Genomic DNA, 17,480 nt, shown 5'->3' with positions numbered 1-17,480 from the left:
TGTATGTTTGGGGAAAGTGTCAGTGTTGTCAAGGGGACTTGAGTGGAGATATCTGAGCGATTCAGTCCTCTCCCAATTGCGCCTCTTCCCCTGGGGCCTCCAGGCAAGTTGTTGCTGTTCCTGACTCTGAGGGATGCATGTGAGTGGGCGTGTGAGCTGAGAGCACTGCAGGTTCACACCTGTTCTGTTTCCCCAAGGCAGGTGAGACATCTGGGAGGACATGGAAATCAGGGTTCGCGGGACATTGACCGCGGGAGGGAGGCTAAGAGGCAAGTAGAGAGTCACCTAGCCCCAAGGCTGTGGCACTGTCCTAGCACTGGGAAAGCCCATTAGCTCCAGGACAACAGGCCTGACCACATGCCACTTTAGTAAATGCACCCAGAGGATCCAAAGGGTGCGGTTGTGTCTGGGAGGGTTGGGGACGGGTGGTTAATGCAGAATTCAGCCCATTTTGCTCTAGGAATATACCAATGCCGGGGGCAGCAAAAGGAGAGCAGCTACAGAGCCACACAGTGGTAACTGGAGGGCAGGGCGACAGTATATGGAGTATATGTTTTAACAGAGGGAAGAAACCTAAATTCATACATGCACATAGGCTGAGAGTGACCCCCATGTGGAGGGTCCATAGAACATTTTACCTGCCTCTTCTGTATCTAAAAGCGACAATTTCTCTCCCCTTGACTCTCTTTTAAACACTGAATCCCAGCGTCTGTCAATGAAAAGCTAAAGTTGGAGCAACCTTTCAATGTCAGAAGTCTCTCATTGCAACTTTGATATGATATACCCGCTCGTCAGCACCTCGCCCTGCCCTTCCTCCCCTGTTATCTAGACAGCAGGGGGATCCATCCTGGCCATCTCCCCATACTTTCCTTTACATCCTCATAGGACCCAAATCCTCAGCACCCCTCCCCCCGCCCGCCCCCCACCTCGACAGATTTCCCATTAACTTGAATGTTCCTTGTCTTGTCACCAGTATATGATTACAGTGGACTACACCAACCTGCTCCACATACTCAGTATAAGCATCTACACGTGCATAGTTCCTCCTGGCTCGTACCTTTACCCCATATTATTAAGTATTGACGTGTATCTGCTGCCAAAAGTGATCAAATACAATATGTGATCTGATGCCACCCACACGTATGTATTAGCACATTTATATAGTACACACCACCAGCAACATGCCCCTTGCCGCTGGTGCTCAAACATCTCTGCTGCTCCACCGAAATCTGGGTCCCAAGCTAACATCTTGGGATGCCATTAGCATGTCTAGTATCAAAAGGGCATTTCTCTGTCTAGGAAGAGTTACGGTGAGGCCTTATACATGTCAACCATCGCCAAACCGTCCTACTTTTAATTGGCAACAAACACTGGTTTCAGAAGCACCAGGTGACAAATCAAAATATTGATGATTGAATCCCTTCTAAGCAATTGAGTAGATGTGGAATTAGGGCTTGTCAATCGTGTTTGCCTAAGAGCCCTTGAAAAAAAAAACCTCCTTACACTGATCCCCAGTGTATGCTCCTCACACCGATCCCAATGCATGCTCCTCACACCGATCCCCAGTGCATGCTCCTTGCACCGATCCCCAGTGCATGCTCCTCACACTGATCGCCAGTGGATGCTGCTCACAATGAACCCCCTTGCATGCTCCTCGCACTGATCTCCAGTGCAGCCATGCTCCTCAAACTGATCAGCAGTGCATGCTGGTCAAACTGATCCCCAGTGCATGCTCCTCGCACTGATCCCCAGTGCATGCTCTTCACACTGACCTCCAGTGCATGCTCCTCGCACTGATCCCCAGTGCATGCTCCTCACACTGATCACCAGTGCATGCTGGTCAGACTGATCATCAATGCATGCTCAGTGCATGCTACTCACACTGATCCCCAGTGCATGCGTCTCGCACTGATCCCCAGTGCATGCTCCTCGAGCCGATCCCCAGTGCATGCTCCTCACACCGATCCTCAGTGCGTGCTCCTCGCACTGATCCCTAATGCATGCTCCTCACACTGATCCCAAGTGCCTGCTGTTCACATGGATAGCTGTGATGGTCGGCTTTTGGGTGAGATCCATGGAAGAGAGGTTAAATGGACTGTAAGCGGCAGCTCCTCAAATCCTTTCCATCTCCTGTTTAGTTGAGTGTCTATAATATAAAATATCACAAAAAATGTGTGCCGCTATCCGGTAACTATATGTATGCATTGCTTTTTTGCCTTGTTTTTTAGTGCATTTCAAGACTTTCCTAGATAGGTATGGAGACTTTGCTTGACAAAATCCCATATTGCAGACTGTCATTTCTTGAGTGATTTTAAATACACCTTGATTGGATGGGCTTGAAAAACATTAAGCAAATGCAGAAGTAAATTCATCTTAACGACTTTGGTATATCTACCAAACCCGGACATTTCAGTGTTTTTCCAGCGGTCAAGATCTTAGAATCAGTCATGTAAGAGTCCAGGGAAATTAAGTTGGTAAAGGCTGTCGTGGGACTGTGTCAGAAAAACCCTGAGATATGTTGTGTTCTCAGCTTCCCACCTAAAAGGAAACTGCTATGTAGTAAACTGTATATCAGTGTTGGATGCGGCTATATTCAAGGCAGAGGGTTTCGAATATTTGATAGCAAGCCATAGTGCTTAAAAGGATTGCATTCCCCTACTATTGCTGGTAAAGTAGACTTAAGATTCGTCATCATGAACATTATATTGTCTGCAAGTAAAGCAACTTTATGTATAGTTGGTACAGTTCTCACTCCAGTAATTTGCGTGTTGTGTCCGATTATACAGCCAAATGGTTCTATAGCAGGGCAGACAATAGCGGGGATAAAGCGGAGCCCTGGCACATTCCTCAATGAATAGAGATTGGGTTAGAATGGCTATTTTATGAAGTTGTCTCTAAATCCAAAGGCGATTAGAACTCTAGATAAGTATGTCCAATCTATACTGTCTAATGCTTCGATTGTGTCCAATGCAAGTAATGCGAGGGGTGTTTTCTTTTTGTTGCAAAAATCGACAGCATTAATAACCCTGTGAACATTGTCATGGGTTTGCGAATATTGTCATGGGTTGGGCGGTTAATAATAAAACTGGATTGGTCAGAGCTAATCATCTTTGGTAAGAGTGGCCAGGCAGTTGTCCAGGATCTTGGAAATAATGTGGGCACCATAGTTAAGAATGGCTATGGGCCTATATGCTGGGCAATCTGAAGGGTCTTTATTGGGTTTCAGTAAGAGAGTAAGCCTGGAGTCTGTCATAGGCAGTGTAAAACTTGCTGCTACCAGAAAGTGGTTGAAGAGAAGTGTTAGTGGGTCTAGCAGCTGGGCCTAAGATTTTTTATAGAAGGGTATAGAAAAGCCACCCGGGCCTGGGGATTTGCAGGCTTAAAACACTTCTTCCATTTCAATAGGGCATTTAAATTGGAGTCTGTCTGCTGCTGTTGCTAAGGATTCTGTCTTTCGGCTCCAAGCAATGAAGCACAATAATCCCAAAAATGTTAAGTTTTGAAGATTCGTCGATCTTCAAGGTGCCGTCAAGGTCATTCAGTCACTGTAAATGATTCCTTGTCCAGAGCCAACATAGTTTGTAGCCAAGCACCCTTTTCGCCTTATTGCTTTTTGTATAATGAAACTGTTCACTGTGCAATAGTGCTTTAGTTGCTTCATCAGTTACTAATGCCTCCATCAACCCTCTGGCGGCTCCTAAACTATGGTAAGATTTAGGCAATCCTGTTTGTTCATGCTCCTCCGCTAAGGCTGTGATTTGGGTTTCCAAATCGGCTAATTGGGATTGATTTCATCTGTGTTTTTAACAGATAAATTAATTAGTTGGCCTAACAAGCTTCCGATAGTGTTTCTAATGAGATGTCCCCATTCTTGTTTATTTGGAAATATTGGGTAATATGTTCTGTTATTTTCTCCTCTAGAATAAGGTCTTTCAGTAATAGATTCTTTAGGTGTCAAGTAACGGGGCTAGATGCTTGGTCTTGATTTAAGAGAACAGCTAAATCAATAAGGGCCTGATCTGAGTGAAGCTTATTTCCTTCTGGATGTAAATTGGATGGAGAGCAGCGTGGGGAGAAAAGCATGTCAGTCCTTCAATGGCTATTATGGATGTGGGAATAAAACCTGTAATCCATATCATTCGGGTAGAGATGTTACCCAACAGAAACCAATCCTAGGTCTTTAAGACCTTTGACATGGGTCTTTGAGTTATGTATTTGACTTGATAGGGTAGTTGTACAACGCAGTGCAATTGGATCCATCACAGTATTAAAGTCGCCCCCTAAGAATAATTCTCCTTCCACAAATTACAGAATTGTGCGGAAGAGGCGTCAAAAATCTGATTTGGGGGTCATTGTGCCATAAACCGAAATAAGGGTAATAGGTTTGCCTGCAAGGTCTCCAGAAAGTCCTATATAATGTCCTTCAGCGTCTTTGAGAATATAGTTTTGAAAAGGTTGTCCTCGTATTAACCAAGATCATTGCGCCTTTTACAACCTGCTGTAGGGAAAAATTAAGTTGGAAATGTACGTGAGGAGAGAGGCCATTCGTCTTTTTTTAGTAAATGGGATTCTTGAAGCAGGACAATATCTGCATTGTTGTGGAAAAGCCTACACAGTAGCGCTTTCCTATAAAGGGGGAATGTAATCCCTGTACATTAAGGGGCATTTCTTAACAGACATGGTTATCAAGTTGTCAGGGTCTATGCTTGAGGTTTCTGATCTTAACGTTCCGATTTAACCTGGTGCTGTTTTTCGCATTTCCATCTTCCTCCCATTCCCAAAAGGTGATCTTGAGCAACCTCTCTGCCAATGCTTTACCAGCTCTGTAGATGTTCATGGTTCCTAAAGCCTGATTTCCAAAACAGAAATGGATTCCTAGTTGGAGCCAAACAAGTCTTTTGTTTCCCATAAAATTATATTCATCCAAACTTTTAGAACATTTATGCTTTGTAATGTCAAAACATATTCCCACCCAGAAAGGTACATAACAAATACAGAAAAGACACTTCCAGCATTTTCGCTCACCATCTTCAAGGGACATAACTTATGAAGGTTGTAGCTCCCTCTCAGAGGGGAAATTATTATCGAAACTTTGCTCAAATATACTCAACCTTCTACCCTTTCAAGGTTTATCTGAGGCATGTTCGTGCCTGAAATGCCCCGCAATGCTCATCAGTTGCTTGAAACCAGAGGCTCTGTACTAAAAAGACATCCCCTTTGAGTTATCTATTATACATAAGAGTGGCCTTCCTGGCAATCTTCCAGAGCCTGCCGCTGGTGCCGTCTTCTCTTATCTTCTCCTTGTGGTCTGCATGCCCAACAAAAACAAAGGCAGGATGAAGAAGAGGAAGCGCGATCTCTATCAGCAGGGAAGACTATCCGGAGGCCTCCTCGACAGAAGATATCTGATGCTGTATATTGTTATGTTCAAAGAGGAGCGTAAATGCAAAGCCCAATCTGTATGAGTTTTCTTGAAGCCAGGAAGTCATCGGTTTCGTGGTTTGTCCCTTTTGAAGGGTGTCCTGGGCCAGATCTTGAAAGAGATGTAGTATAGCTTGTCAGAAAGTGCACTCCTTGGTAGACTTAGCGGCTCAGTACAGGTTTGCCAGTATCCCGCTGGTAATTGTGTTTTGCCAGTAGGGGCCCTATTTACCTCCAGCTTTTGGCTGGAGGTAAGTCAGTCAACCCCCACCGGCCAACTTGTAGTTTGGCTGTGCGGAAAAAGTGGCGGTAACAGAATAACTGCCACTTTTCCCACACCACCAAACTTATAATGAGGCCCTTGGCCTTTTCCATAATGCTGTATTTATGTGGAAGAAATTGATTCTGGTTGGGGCATTGGGAAGGAAGACATTCTTTTTTTGGTATGCAGAAAATACACAATGTGTGCGATCTAAGATGCTATCAGCGGCATCCGGGAGGCCCAGAATTTCTTTTAACAGGTCTTATGTGTAATTATCAAGCACCATGCCTTTAATGGTTTCTTTGATTCCTCAGAGTCTGATATTATTGCGCCTGGATCTGTGTTCTTCTTCTTCAATTTTGGTAACCATTAATATCTGGTGCTCTTCGATTATTGATAGACGCGGTTCACTACCAGCATGGTCATTGGAGACCTCCTCAACAGGTTTTTCTACTGCCTCAACATTTTCTATTGAGATCACCAACCACTCACTGGAATTTAGCTTTACAGTCTCATAGTTCCTGCTTCATATCTTTTTAAAGGTCTTGCAGGAGTAGAGCAATGTCAGCATTTGTGCTCACTACAGCGTTTTCCATGTCGCAAGCGATGATGACAGAGGTGGATGAGGTAGCCAGACAGTCTCTTTTGTTCTGGTCTGATACAACCCAAGAAGTCCTTAATGTCTGAGACTTTACGCTGCTTGTTTTTGTTTTTTTAGGCCATGGCTCTCACTAATTGCAATGAATGTCTTTATTTCAAATGCATTGGTAGAGAAAGAGAGGTAGGTTAGAAGTCAGGGAAAGAGAGATTCATATGTGACAAGCCTCCATCAGTGCTCTCACAGTAAAAGGAGCAGGCTGAATCAGTGACTTGGTTGTCGAATGAGTGATGGAGTCTTTGCCCTTTCATCCCTCCTCTTTTTCATCTTTCTATTTCTATACCTCTATTCTCCTTCCCTCTCTCTTCCTATCAGAGAGCTCTATTTTCCTGAGCTTGTCTTGCTTTTCAAGTTAGGAGGAAGGGTCCTCTTTCACTGTTGCTGCCAACCACTGAAAAGTGGTTTAGTAAGGGTAGTTACATCACTTGCTTACCAGCTTTCCCTGTGTTCAATTACAGTCCTTGTGAGTGTTTGGTCCAATGTTAATTCACAGTCGGGGTTCAGCGCGCCACACCCGCACCACTCTCACACTTCGGTCATCACTGAGAGCCTCGAGCCAGGTCCATCTTGTGTCACAGATCTGCAGGGGTTTAATGCGTTGTTGCAGTTCCCCATCACTCTTCAGCCTTCAGCGAATTCAAGACCCTAAGAGCCAATTTTTTAGCGTCGGGAGGTGGGTCGCAATGCTTCCTCCTCCATCAAGGTGGGGCCATCCCAGTGCATGGGGGCACCGCTGTGCCATGGGTAACCCCCTCTTCTCTGTGGGTCATATCTCCGCGCCTTCTTTTCTCTCAGGACCGTTTTTCCCCGGGAGAGTTCCGGAGCTGCGCTCTAAGCATTGGGCAGGCGCCATCTTGAAGATAATTTTTCTCTGCGTTGCAGGACGCTCTGCTTTCACTTGCAGTCAGGCAGCTACCAGGGCCCGCCACATCCCGGCCCTCAGTCAGAATGAGCCCAGGAGGTACTGCATCATAACAGTGGTAAAACCAATGGGGAGAGATTCCAGTTTACAGAGCTAGGTACAGCGACTACATGCTCCACACCCTCCTGTCAAATTTATTTCACTGACTTCTAGTTCCAGCTTCCCGCATGGCCCACCAGTGACTGCCTGTCGCGTTTCCCAGCCGTTCCAGCCTCTCTCATGGCCCAGTAGTGGCCTCTCCCGGTACAGCTCACCAGAGCGCGTTTCTCAAACTTTCCACTAGTGTGCATTAAACCGGCCCAGGAAGGCCAAAGACATGCTCAGATGTCATTCCCTAATTCCCTGCGCTTCACTCCCACAATACACTGAAAATGGCACAAAGCATGAGCATAGGATTCCTACCTCTCCCTGAAAAGGTGACTGACGACAGTGTAGCTCAACCCCACTCTAGGACGACTATCACAAGTTTAGCACATGCACATAATAATGCACCCCCAATGAAGACATGCACTGTATTTAAAGGAGTGTCTAGCTCCAAGAGGCTATTTTGTACGGCATGCAAGCGCTCCTAAAGGAATATGAGCAGAACACTAGAGGGATCGCTAGTAGAAGGATACTTTTCTTTAGTTTCATAAGATTTTATTATGAGAAGTTAACATGCATGGCTTTCGATAAACATTAAAAATAAAATAGGAAAGAATGTATAAACAAGATTATATAAGACATTGTGTACGATTTATGTTAGCGCTATACATGTATAAATGAATTAATCTAATAAACTTCAAAAGTATTTTAAGAAAGATTGGGAGGTGATTAACATAACAATAATGAACAAAACATATAACATGACAAACAGGACATAACAAAAACACAGGGTAAGAAGGGGAGGGGATAAAGGAATACATAATAATCACATAAGTGTTAATCAGCATTTGATAAAAAGTCAAGAAAAGGTTGCCATTTCAATATATGTTTGCATAGTAGAGCAGGAGAAACATTTTCTAATTTATGAATATTACAAATATTGTTCCACCAACAATTGTAATGAACATGTTGCTGATTTTTCCAGTTGGTTATAATTGTTCGCAGCGCAACTATAACACATAAATCAAAGAGCAATTTTGTATGATCATTGGCTATTGCAGTTTGTAAGATAGAACTTCCAAAAATAAGAAAGTCAAAACAAAAGTCTTGCTGGGTTTTAAAAATGAGTTTGATTGTATGCCATACAGAGATCCAGAAGGGTTTGACATGTTGGCACTCAACGAACATATATTTGAAAGAGCCTGAAACTTGCATGCAGCTCCAGCAAAGGTCATTGGGTAGAAGGCCACATTTGAAGGGGGAAACAGGGGTAGCAAAAGCTCTGTGGTGGAAGAAAAACAGGGTTTGGGTTAGGCTGGCTGATGAGGTAATTTTTTCTAGATATATTTCCACCGTGCTGGCCAGTCCAATTGAAGGTTTGGTAGTGTAAGTAGTAGGATACTGATACACTTGTGTACTGCTCATTGATAAGCGATGTTAAAAAGGTGATGCCAACACATGAAAGTATGCCTCAAGGCCACATTTAGCAAAAGGATTTAGCCTGTCTACAAAATGAAGAAACCCCTTTGAAAAGATGGCCCTCAATCTTACAAGATTTTACAGATAGGGATAATAGTTGCCTCATATCACGTGGTACACCTGTGGCAGTTCTAGCTTTTTAGCCAATTGTATGTTGCCTTACCCTTAGGTCTTGCTGAATATGTTTCGCAAGACACAGGCATCTTGACAGTTATGTAATAACATGTGCTTCTTCAGGCCGGGTCTAAGGACAATGTAATTGACGCAGAGGTTTGTTGTGATTTATCCGGCGTCGGCCCCACTCTGACCTTGTGCTTGCTTTTTGTGGTGTTGCATCACTTGCATAGCCAGTGGTTTTACTTCTCTTCCTTCTTGTGCAGGGTTTCGTTTTGCACTTTTCTGGCCCACGAGTATCCGGAGCTGGTCCACAAAGTGGTGATGATCAATGGGGGAGGCCCGACGGCGCTGGAGCCCAGCTTGTGCTCCATCTTCAACATGCCCACGTGCGTGCTGCACTGCCTGTCGCCCTGCCTGGCCTGGAGCTTCCTCAAGTAAGCATGGTGTTGCACAGCTGGCTCCCACGCCCAGTGGCCAAGCTCCACAAAGCATGCCTCTAGTGAAGTCAGGATTTGAAAATGACATTTTCTGTGCAATGTTGTTCAGCAATGCTGCTGTGCCTTTGAAATGAATACACTATGAAACATCCTTCTGCTTCCTTATTAAAACCTGCACTGTCAGATATTTTCTTGATGAAAAGAAATATCATTTTGTTCAAGTTCACTAGGCCTCCATTTTAGAAAGCACACCCCAGGTATGTGGAAAAGCACACACAACTGGACTGCTTGCATTATATAAACGCAATCATCTCTTTAAACACTGTACTGTTTCTAACTACTTTCCCTGCAAGATAATGGTTCTGTGTTGTAGATAAGATGATCACAGCACTGCATTCCGTGCATGCCTGTTGTGTACAGAGCTGTAGCAGACGACCTTAACGAGGCACGACCTTAAGAGGCCAGGCAGAAGGAGGGAGGCAAAGGAGGGGCTACTATAGTCCAGTCAGAATTATGTCGAGGAGGAATAAAGAAGGTTGAAAGATGTTTGGCTCTGTCTCCCTTACTGGGTCTACACCTGTGATGTCCCCATAGCCCCTGCTCGGTCCTTATATACCACCTGAGGCCCACTGGGAAGGGCCACAACAACTGGCGACGAGGAGGAAACGGCCCGCGCCGAGAACAACACTGCTGCCGGCTGCAGCCTCCTTATCCCTACGTGTATAGCGTCCTGCATCCCGGGGCGCGTCCTCTCCGAAGGGGTCCCGCTGCCTGCAGCAGCATCCATCCATCCTCCTCGAAGGAGTCTCGCTGCCCACAGCAGCATCCTTCCGTCCTCTCCGAATGGGTCCCGCTGCCCTCAGCAGCGTCCATTCGTCCTCCCCAAAGTGGTCCTGCTGCCCACAGCAGCATCCATCCCTCCTCCCCGAAGGAGTCTCGCTGCCTACAGCAGCATCATTCCGTCCTCCCCGAAGGGGTCCCGCTGCTCACAGCAGAGTGCATCCACTAAAAGGGATAGCGTCCTACGATAAGATATCCTGCTATGGAGAGCGAATTCTGCAAGCCCCAGGCCGTCTGCCATCTCGCCGATCCCGGTAATAGATACACGGTGGTCCCCCGGTCTGCCGAGCAGCATACAGTACTCTGCCGCTCTCTTCAAGACATGGCAATCTGCCGTTTCCATTTCTGTGCATGGCAGTCCACCGACTCCAGCGAAGGAATAATAGGCAATCCACCACCCATGCACTAATCTCCATATCCGGCAATTGACAGTTGCAGATCACCATGAGGGGAGGTGATGGGTGCCTGCAGACACGTCGTCAGCCATCCACCATCCGGACACGTTCACCCGCCAACATTCACTGATCCCGGGACAATCAGTGGAGGAGAAGACGAGATCCGTTGTTACATGCAAGATAAGGGGGGGCAAAGGGCGCAACAATCGGGCACAGCTAGCAGTCCTCTAGTGACAATCGGCTGCAACAGAGGCAGGCAGCAAGAGCCTGCACCGGCCCATGACTAGCAAAAAAGGGGAACCCATCTAAGCCATTACCCAGTGCTCCGCCACATGAACACCAGCCATAAAAGCCATCTGCCGAGCAACTCAGCATGGCAGCAGTCCCAATGCTACACTGCAGACAACCCTACTAAGAGGAGCACCGAAATAAACCTGCATGACACGCTTCCGCTGAGCGAGCAGGTACTACCGCCAGGGCACAGAGCACGGGAGACGAGCAAAGACCAGCAACACCATGATGTTGTCAAAGGATACCATGTCCGAGTAAGTCTGCCACCCTCCTCCAGACAGAAAAACAAAGGAAACAACACGGGCAATGGTGCCGGGGCTTGCACTTGCTGCCTCACGACCATTGTAGATAAAAGGGATTTCACTGAATACACCTCGCAATGTTCTGCAAAGGCACTGCGCTGCCACACCGACACCAGTATGCAGGTCCACGATCACTCCAGGAAAGCAATCACCCACCTAAGGGTGCAACCAGCCGCAATCCACCAGAAGTGAAGGGGGCCCACATGTCAAACATCCCGATCTTACATCCACAAGACACACGAAGCTAAAGGACGCCAAAAAGGAAACAAACAGGGCACTCCACCCCAGACAACCAACGACGAAACTCGCTGTGCCAGTGAGACGGCTCGCTTCACAGGCACGGACCATCCCAACACATTCTACTGCACGAAGGACAACACAAGATCCAGCCGTACGCGCAAAAATCTGCACTCCCCCACAAAGAAACGAATTGCAAGTGCCACTATAGCTGGGACCGGAACTGGCAAACGCAGAACCAAAAGACATTCCTGTCACTGCACTTCGTAACTCTATAGAAGCTCAGAGCATGTGGCTGATCCTGTGACGAAAGTAGTGTCTTGAACACACTAAGGCCAGGGTCAGCTTCCAATACAAAAGCCTGCCACTGGTCTGACGACTGCACGAACTTTGCCAAGCCGACCGGAATCCAATCAACTAGCCTACCACGACCCAGCAAGATGAGCTGGCAATAGTGGGGAAGACAAGTTACTGCATCAATAGCCAGTAGTTTCAAACAACATAGGAACAACACCAGGGCATCTTACCCGGTGCGAGAAAGAACTCCGCCAACAGGCAAATGCAGGCGGACGCTGGTTCCTTCAGGAGAAGAAAGAACGGACACAAAAAGGAGTGACACTCTCAAATTTGTCTCGGGAGGATAGCTCAGGGGCAACGTGCTTGCCGTGGAAGCAAGACGACACGGACCACCACAGGTTTGATCCCCGGGTGCACGCTTAGAAACCTCTGGGTATTTAGCGCGTTATACATAACCTATCATATCATAACACTCAAGCTCAGAGGTAACATGCAAACAGACAATAGACTAAACAGTCACTGAAAACTAACAGCAAAAATAAAAGCCCATCTACGGAAGGCAGGGATGGGAGCCAAAGATGATGGAAAGGGACATCGTGACGAGGGAGAGCCCTCCGCCCCAGTTGTGTTGAAGGTAGCTAAGGAGCTAAGTACCACCAAAGCACAACAGACGAAAAAGAAGGTCAGACTAACAACTCATGGACTGAGGGAGGAAAGACAGAAGAACAGCATGGTCAATCAAGTGAGAAGAACATGCAAGGGCACAAGAAGGGAAGAGCATGCAAGATGGAAGAACAGGGCACATGTAACGATCCAAGAAGACCGGCAGCCGCAAGGGATGTGCCAACAAATACCTCCGCGACAGGAGGAGCTGGTCACCCGCAGGAGACGGATGAATGGGTTACTAAGAGATGCAGACAGGTCATCTACAAAATGGGTTGCCCAAAAGGATCTCCAAGAGAAGAGCATTTACCAGAACAAGGGAGTACAACATAAGCATCAGCAGGAGCAAAGGGTGATACCCTCAGGGGAAGCCAAGAGACACAGGGTAGCGGAACAATGCAACCCAGGTGAAGGACAAGAACTGTTGAAACAGACTGCCCCGGAGAAGGCATTAGAGGGAATGGAAATATGCACCCATGACAATGATGGAGGACTCGTAGTGATTGGAAAAACTCCAGCTGGCGGAAAGCAATAAAACAGCAAGCACAGGGAAGTGGCACAGCCCATATACAAGACAGAAAGAGCTACTGATTGCCACGACCAAGCAAACACAAGAAAGGTTCAATCCCCATAAGGGAGCTGACGTGCTGAAGAAGGAAACGGAGCAACTGAGAACGAGAACGCATGACCTACAAGAGAGAACCGGGAAAGCCCTAGAAGTACTAGTATCAACCGGTGGATGGTGGCAGGAGAAGGTCACTGGCCTTTCTTTGGTAACCAGAATTATTTCACCTAAACACACAAGTAACCACAACTCCTTAAATTAATGTACATACATGGTGCTATTCCTGCGCGCACGAACACCGTCTCCCTTATCCTTTCCAGCTAAGGACCGCTTCATCTGGCTGGTAAACATTATATACAGGTCTGACCTTGGCCACCCTACAGATCTTTGGCACGTATGTGTCTTATCAGTGCCAGCCTCTCGTGTGTCAGCAGAGGCGGGTGCACATTCTGGCCCATCATCGCCTCCTGGCGGCGGGAACCAGCCGAGCAGTGAACCCTTCCAGTACACCTGATAATGCACATGCCTGAGTGACAGCCACAGATAACAGTCACGTGGGGTTGGGGGCGAGAGATGGGATTAGAATGCAAGATGCACGAGAGGGAACTAGAGGCCCCTACTGCTAGCTGTGGGAAAGTATCGCGATATATACAAAGACACGCCCCCAGCAGAAAATTCAATTCAAAAACACTTCTTTATGAAACAAAAACTACATTCAACGCTCTGTAAATCAAACAACTTATTGAATCCAAAATATTCTTTAAAATATAAGCGCGGAAAGATAAACAGATTGTGCTCAAGAAATACATGATAGGGAAAGAAATAGAGACTCGGGAGTACCAGTGTGACTTTGAGTACCACGGTGTGACTGTGGGCCTCTAGCGGTATATATATAAAAAAAACGATATATAGATATTATATATATAAAATGCTTGTAACAAATGCAGGTTGAGAAAGTGCTCAAATACACTGGTTACTTGTGTTTTTAGGTGAAATAATTCTGGTTACCAAAGAAATGTGTTTTTATAAACCCCTGGATGTCCCTGTTTAATAAATATATACACCATTTTAAATGGGAACGTACCATGAAGAGGCATTCTACACAGGTGGACTTACTCTCTGGCGCCAATCCCCATCCTGAAAAATAGCTGTGAAACACAGCTTCATCAACAATGTGTGTGCCTGCCTCTTACATTACATAAACCATATTTAAGAAGTGACACATTCTCTCCCCTCAGAAAAGTGTATTTGCTACGTGTATTAACTGGCAGACTGGATTGGATAACTTTTTACATCCAGGGAAAGCCAAGATGAGTGCAGCCAACGCTGACCTACTCCCCCCCCCCCCAGGAAAGGTGCGCTCATGTAGGTATAGCGGGGTGCTCGATAGGACTGCTGACACTTGGCCCCTGTCTCCTAGAACACAACTTTTAAACAACTTTCAATGTGATGCTCATTTCCATGCAACCCTTTTAGGCAGTCTGAAGAAATTCAGATGGGCGAGTGACCAGGATTACAGGATTCACCCTCTGTCTTGCTTTACAATGATGCAACTGCCAAAGAGAGAGCATAGCATTGTCTTGTTTAGCAGAGAATGCAGTCACCCAAGGGTCTGCAACCTTTAACTCTTCAGATGTTTTGGACTGTAACTCCCATCGGCCCTAGTCAGCATGTTCACGGGCTGAGGGATCATGGTGGTCGTGGCAGAAACATCTGCAGAGCCGCAGGTCTCAGGCCCTGCCACAGTCCTTAGCAATACTTCTTTGTTTCACTGGAACCAATTTTCTTCAGCCCTAATCTGCCCCACACTTCGCACACCCCCTACTATTTCAGTAAGCAGGTGCCTTGCAGCTCTGCTAATGCAAGTCAGCGGTGTCTGGCAGGCGCCCCGCTCCTGGGTCCTCAGCCTCATTTGCATAAAGCAATTAGAGAGCCTACCCGAAAGGTAAGTCCCATTCACAAATATATGGTTAGTTGTGAACTGCATGCATGCAATGTCATGTCCAACATCAAATAGCAAATGACTCAAATACCTGCAAAAGAAGGACATTACATGGAATGCTAAAACGCATATATATATATTTATATGATCGGTTATTAATAACGTGCTTAATACCCAGGGATTTCTAAGCGCAGAACCAAGGATCAAACCTGTGGTGCTCCATGTCATCTTGCTTCCAAGGCGAGCAAATTGCCCCTGAGCTATCCTCCCGAAACATATATATATTTCAGAACTGAAAGTGGATCCTGACAGAGAGTGTGGCTCACCTTATTGAGAAGAGCTCAGTGGAAAGACTATATATATATATATAGAGAGAGAGAGAGAGAGAGAGAGAGAGAGAAAGGGAGGGAGGGAGGGAGGGAGGGAGAGAGAGAGAGAGAGAGAGAGAGAGAAAGAGAGAGAGAGAGAGAGGAGAGAGAGAGAGAGAGAGAGAGAGAGAGAGAGAGAGAGAGAGAGAGAGAGAGAGAGAGAAATCCATGCTATTAGATCAAACTTGATATGTAAAACCCATTAGTTATGCACTCGGGAGGTGTTGCTGCATATACTGATAGACTCCCTTTTGCATCCTGCATGTAAAAATGTACAATTCTGACACCTTTCAGATCTTGAACATGTATGTGTGTCATCAGTGGCAACCCCTTCTTCAAAAGTAAGACCTGGTACTATTTCACAATCATTGCCAAGAGTCTTCCCTTCCCCCCAGTCCAGCACCGCCGCATTCACACTATTCTGATTGGGCGACCAATGGTTATGGTAAAGGACTCTAGGTGACAATGGCAACATGGGTTGCCACCCTTCGGGGATTTGTTTATTGTAACCGGCACAGGATTTCGGCTCACTGACAGAGTAGAGGTGCCAAGGCCGTGAACTCCCATGCGTTTACCCCCCTCTCCATGTCTTGTTCCGCAGGGCAGGCTTTGCTCGCCAGGGTGCCAAGGAGAAGCAGCTGCTGAAGGATGGCAATGCCTTCAACGTCTCGTCCTTTGTCCTGAGGGCGATGATGAGTGGCCAGTACTGGCCAGAGGGCGACGAGGTGTACCACGCGGAGCTGACTGTCCCCGTGTTGCTCGTCCATGGCATGCATGATAAATTCGTCCCCGTCGAGGAAGATCAGAGGATGGCAGAGGTAGGTCGCCTGTATCTTTCACTTAACCCTCCACCTGCTCTCCTGAAAGTGTATAAAGTAAGGTAGATACTAATTGATGGTGATCATATGAAAACTGTAGGTTTGCACAAAAAGAAATGACTAAAACCGATTTATGCTGCGGAGGAGGGGGGGTGGTCTCTTTGCACAAGTATTTGCACACAGATGTTCCATTGGGATGCACAAAGGGTTAAACTCATGGCAGAACTGTGGGCCTCGGGAATGCATCATTCACCTTACTTCCCCTGGCGAAGAGGGCACTTTTAATTTCTTTTAATAACTTTTAATTAACGTTAAAAAAAAGGGTTTGAAGACCATTGAGCGCAGCAGCTACGTATTAAGTATAATAATGAAAATATACCCACATGTCAAGGTGCATATATGTGTGTGTATATATATATATATATATGTGTATATATGGGAAGCCCCACAACCGTGCCATCTTATGCCACCACAAAGCACATTTAGCCTGGATTGGAAAAGGCAGGCTCATTGGGTCATGGGGAAGCTGGGTCCAGGCCCTTTGGCACACACGCAGGCCCTTTCAGCATATCTACAATGAACATCCATGAGACAAATGGACACCCAGTGCATTTCTGTGGGGATTATGTACATATTTCCAGGCCATTCTGAATGTTACTGTTCACTGGGTGGACATGGCCTGCCCTAGTGGAAACTGTGGCATCCCGATTGCTGCAGCAACACAGGGTTTCTCAGAACCTTTCATGTGTCCAAAGGATTCTAAATCACTGCCGATTGTCGCCCTCTTCCCCAGTAGTCACATTAGTTGTACCTAAAACACGCACCCTTGCTCTTTGAACACATTTAAGGTAAAGCAGCATTTACTGTAGAACACCAGGACAAACGGCAGGTAGTCACAGAAGGACCGCGGTCGACAACAGTTCTATGGGGCTACAAAGACCTTTAATTGGTTTTATTTTGGGTCATCACTTTTTCATCAACCATGGTCTGCCACCCCCATTTTCTTTTATATGGAGGGTTTCCCCTCATACCCTCCTCCCACCCCACAACAATGCTAAACCCAATATATATTTTCTGGATTAGACCAAAAACTGGAGACCAAAAATACGACGGCTAAGTAAAGGTCGTTTTAACCGCGGCATACTGATCTAGGACAGGGTTACACATTCTGTGACCTTCCAGATGTTTTGGACTTCAACTCCCATCAGCCCCAGCAAGAATAGTCAGTGGTGAAATATCACTGGAGTCGTAGTCCAAAATAGCTGGAGGTCCACATAATGATTAACCATGATGTAGAAGACGCTGGGTTTTCATCTGTATGAAAAGCAGGATAAACAAGGGATTCTCCTTGGTAACGCTAGCAGTGATGCCATTTTGCAGTC

At 46.3% G+C, this 17,480-nt stretch overlaps 1 protein-coding gene across 1 annotated transcript in view; it reads left to right on the top strand.

Annotated features, from left to right (window-relative positions):
- The window catches only part of ABHD8 (abhydrolase domain containing 8), a 158,167-nt gene that overhangs the window by 132,411 nt on the left and 8,276 nt on the right, over positions 1–17,480 (top strand). The window contains exons 3-4 of the mRNA XM_069648942.1: positions 9,207–9,377; positions 15,882–16,098. Of these exons, the coding sequence (XP_069505043.1) occupies positions 9,207–9,377; positions 15,882–16,098 (388 nt within the window). The remainder of the gene's footprint in view (positions 1–9,206; positions 9,378–15,881; positions 16,099–17,480) is intronic.

The sequence above is a fragment of the Ambystoma mexicanum genome, chromosome 1p (genome assembly GCF_040938575.1).
Source record: "Ambystoma mexicanum isolate Mex_15411 chromosome 1p, UKY_AmexF1_1, whole genome shotgun sequence".
Classification (NCBI taxonomy): domain Eukaryota; kingdom Metazoa; phylum Chordata; class Amphibia; order Caudata; family Ambystomatidae; genus Ambystoma; species Ambystoma mexicanum.
Note: the sequence above shows the minus strand (reverse complement) of the source record. Positions and strands in the feature narration are given on the sequence as shown.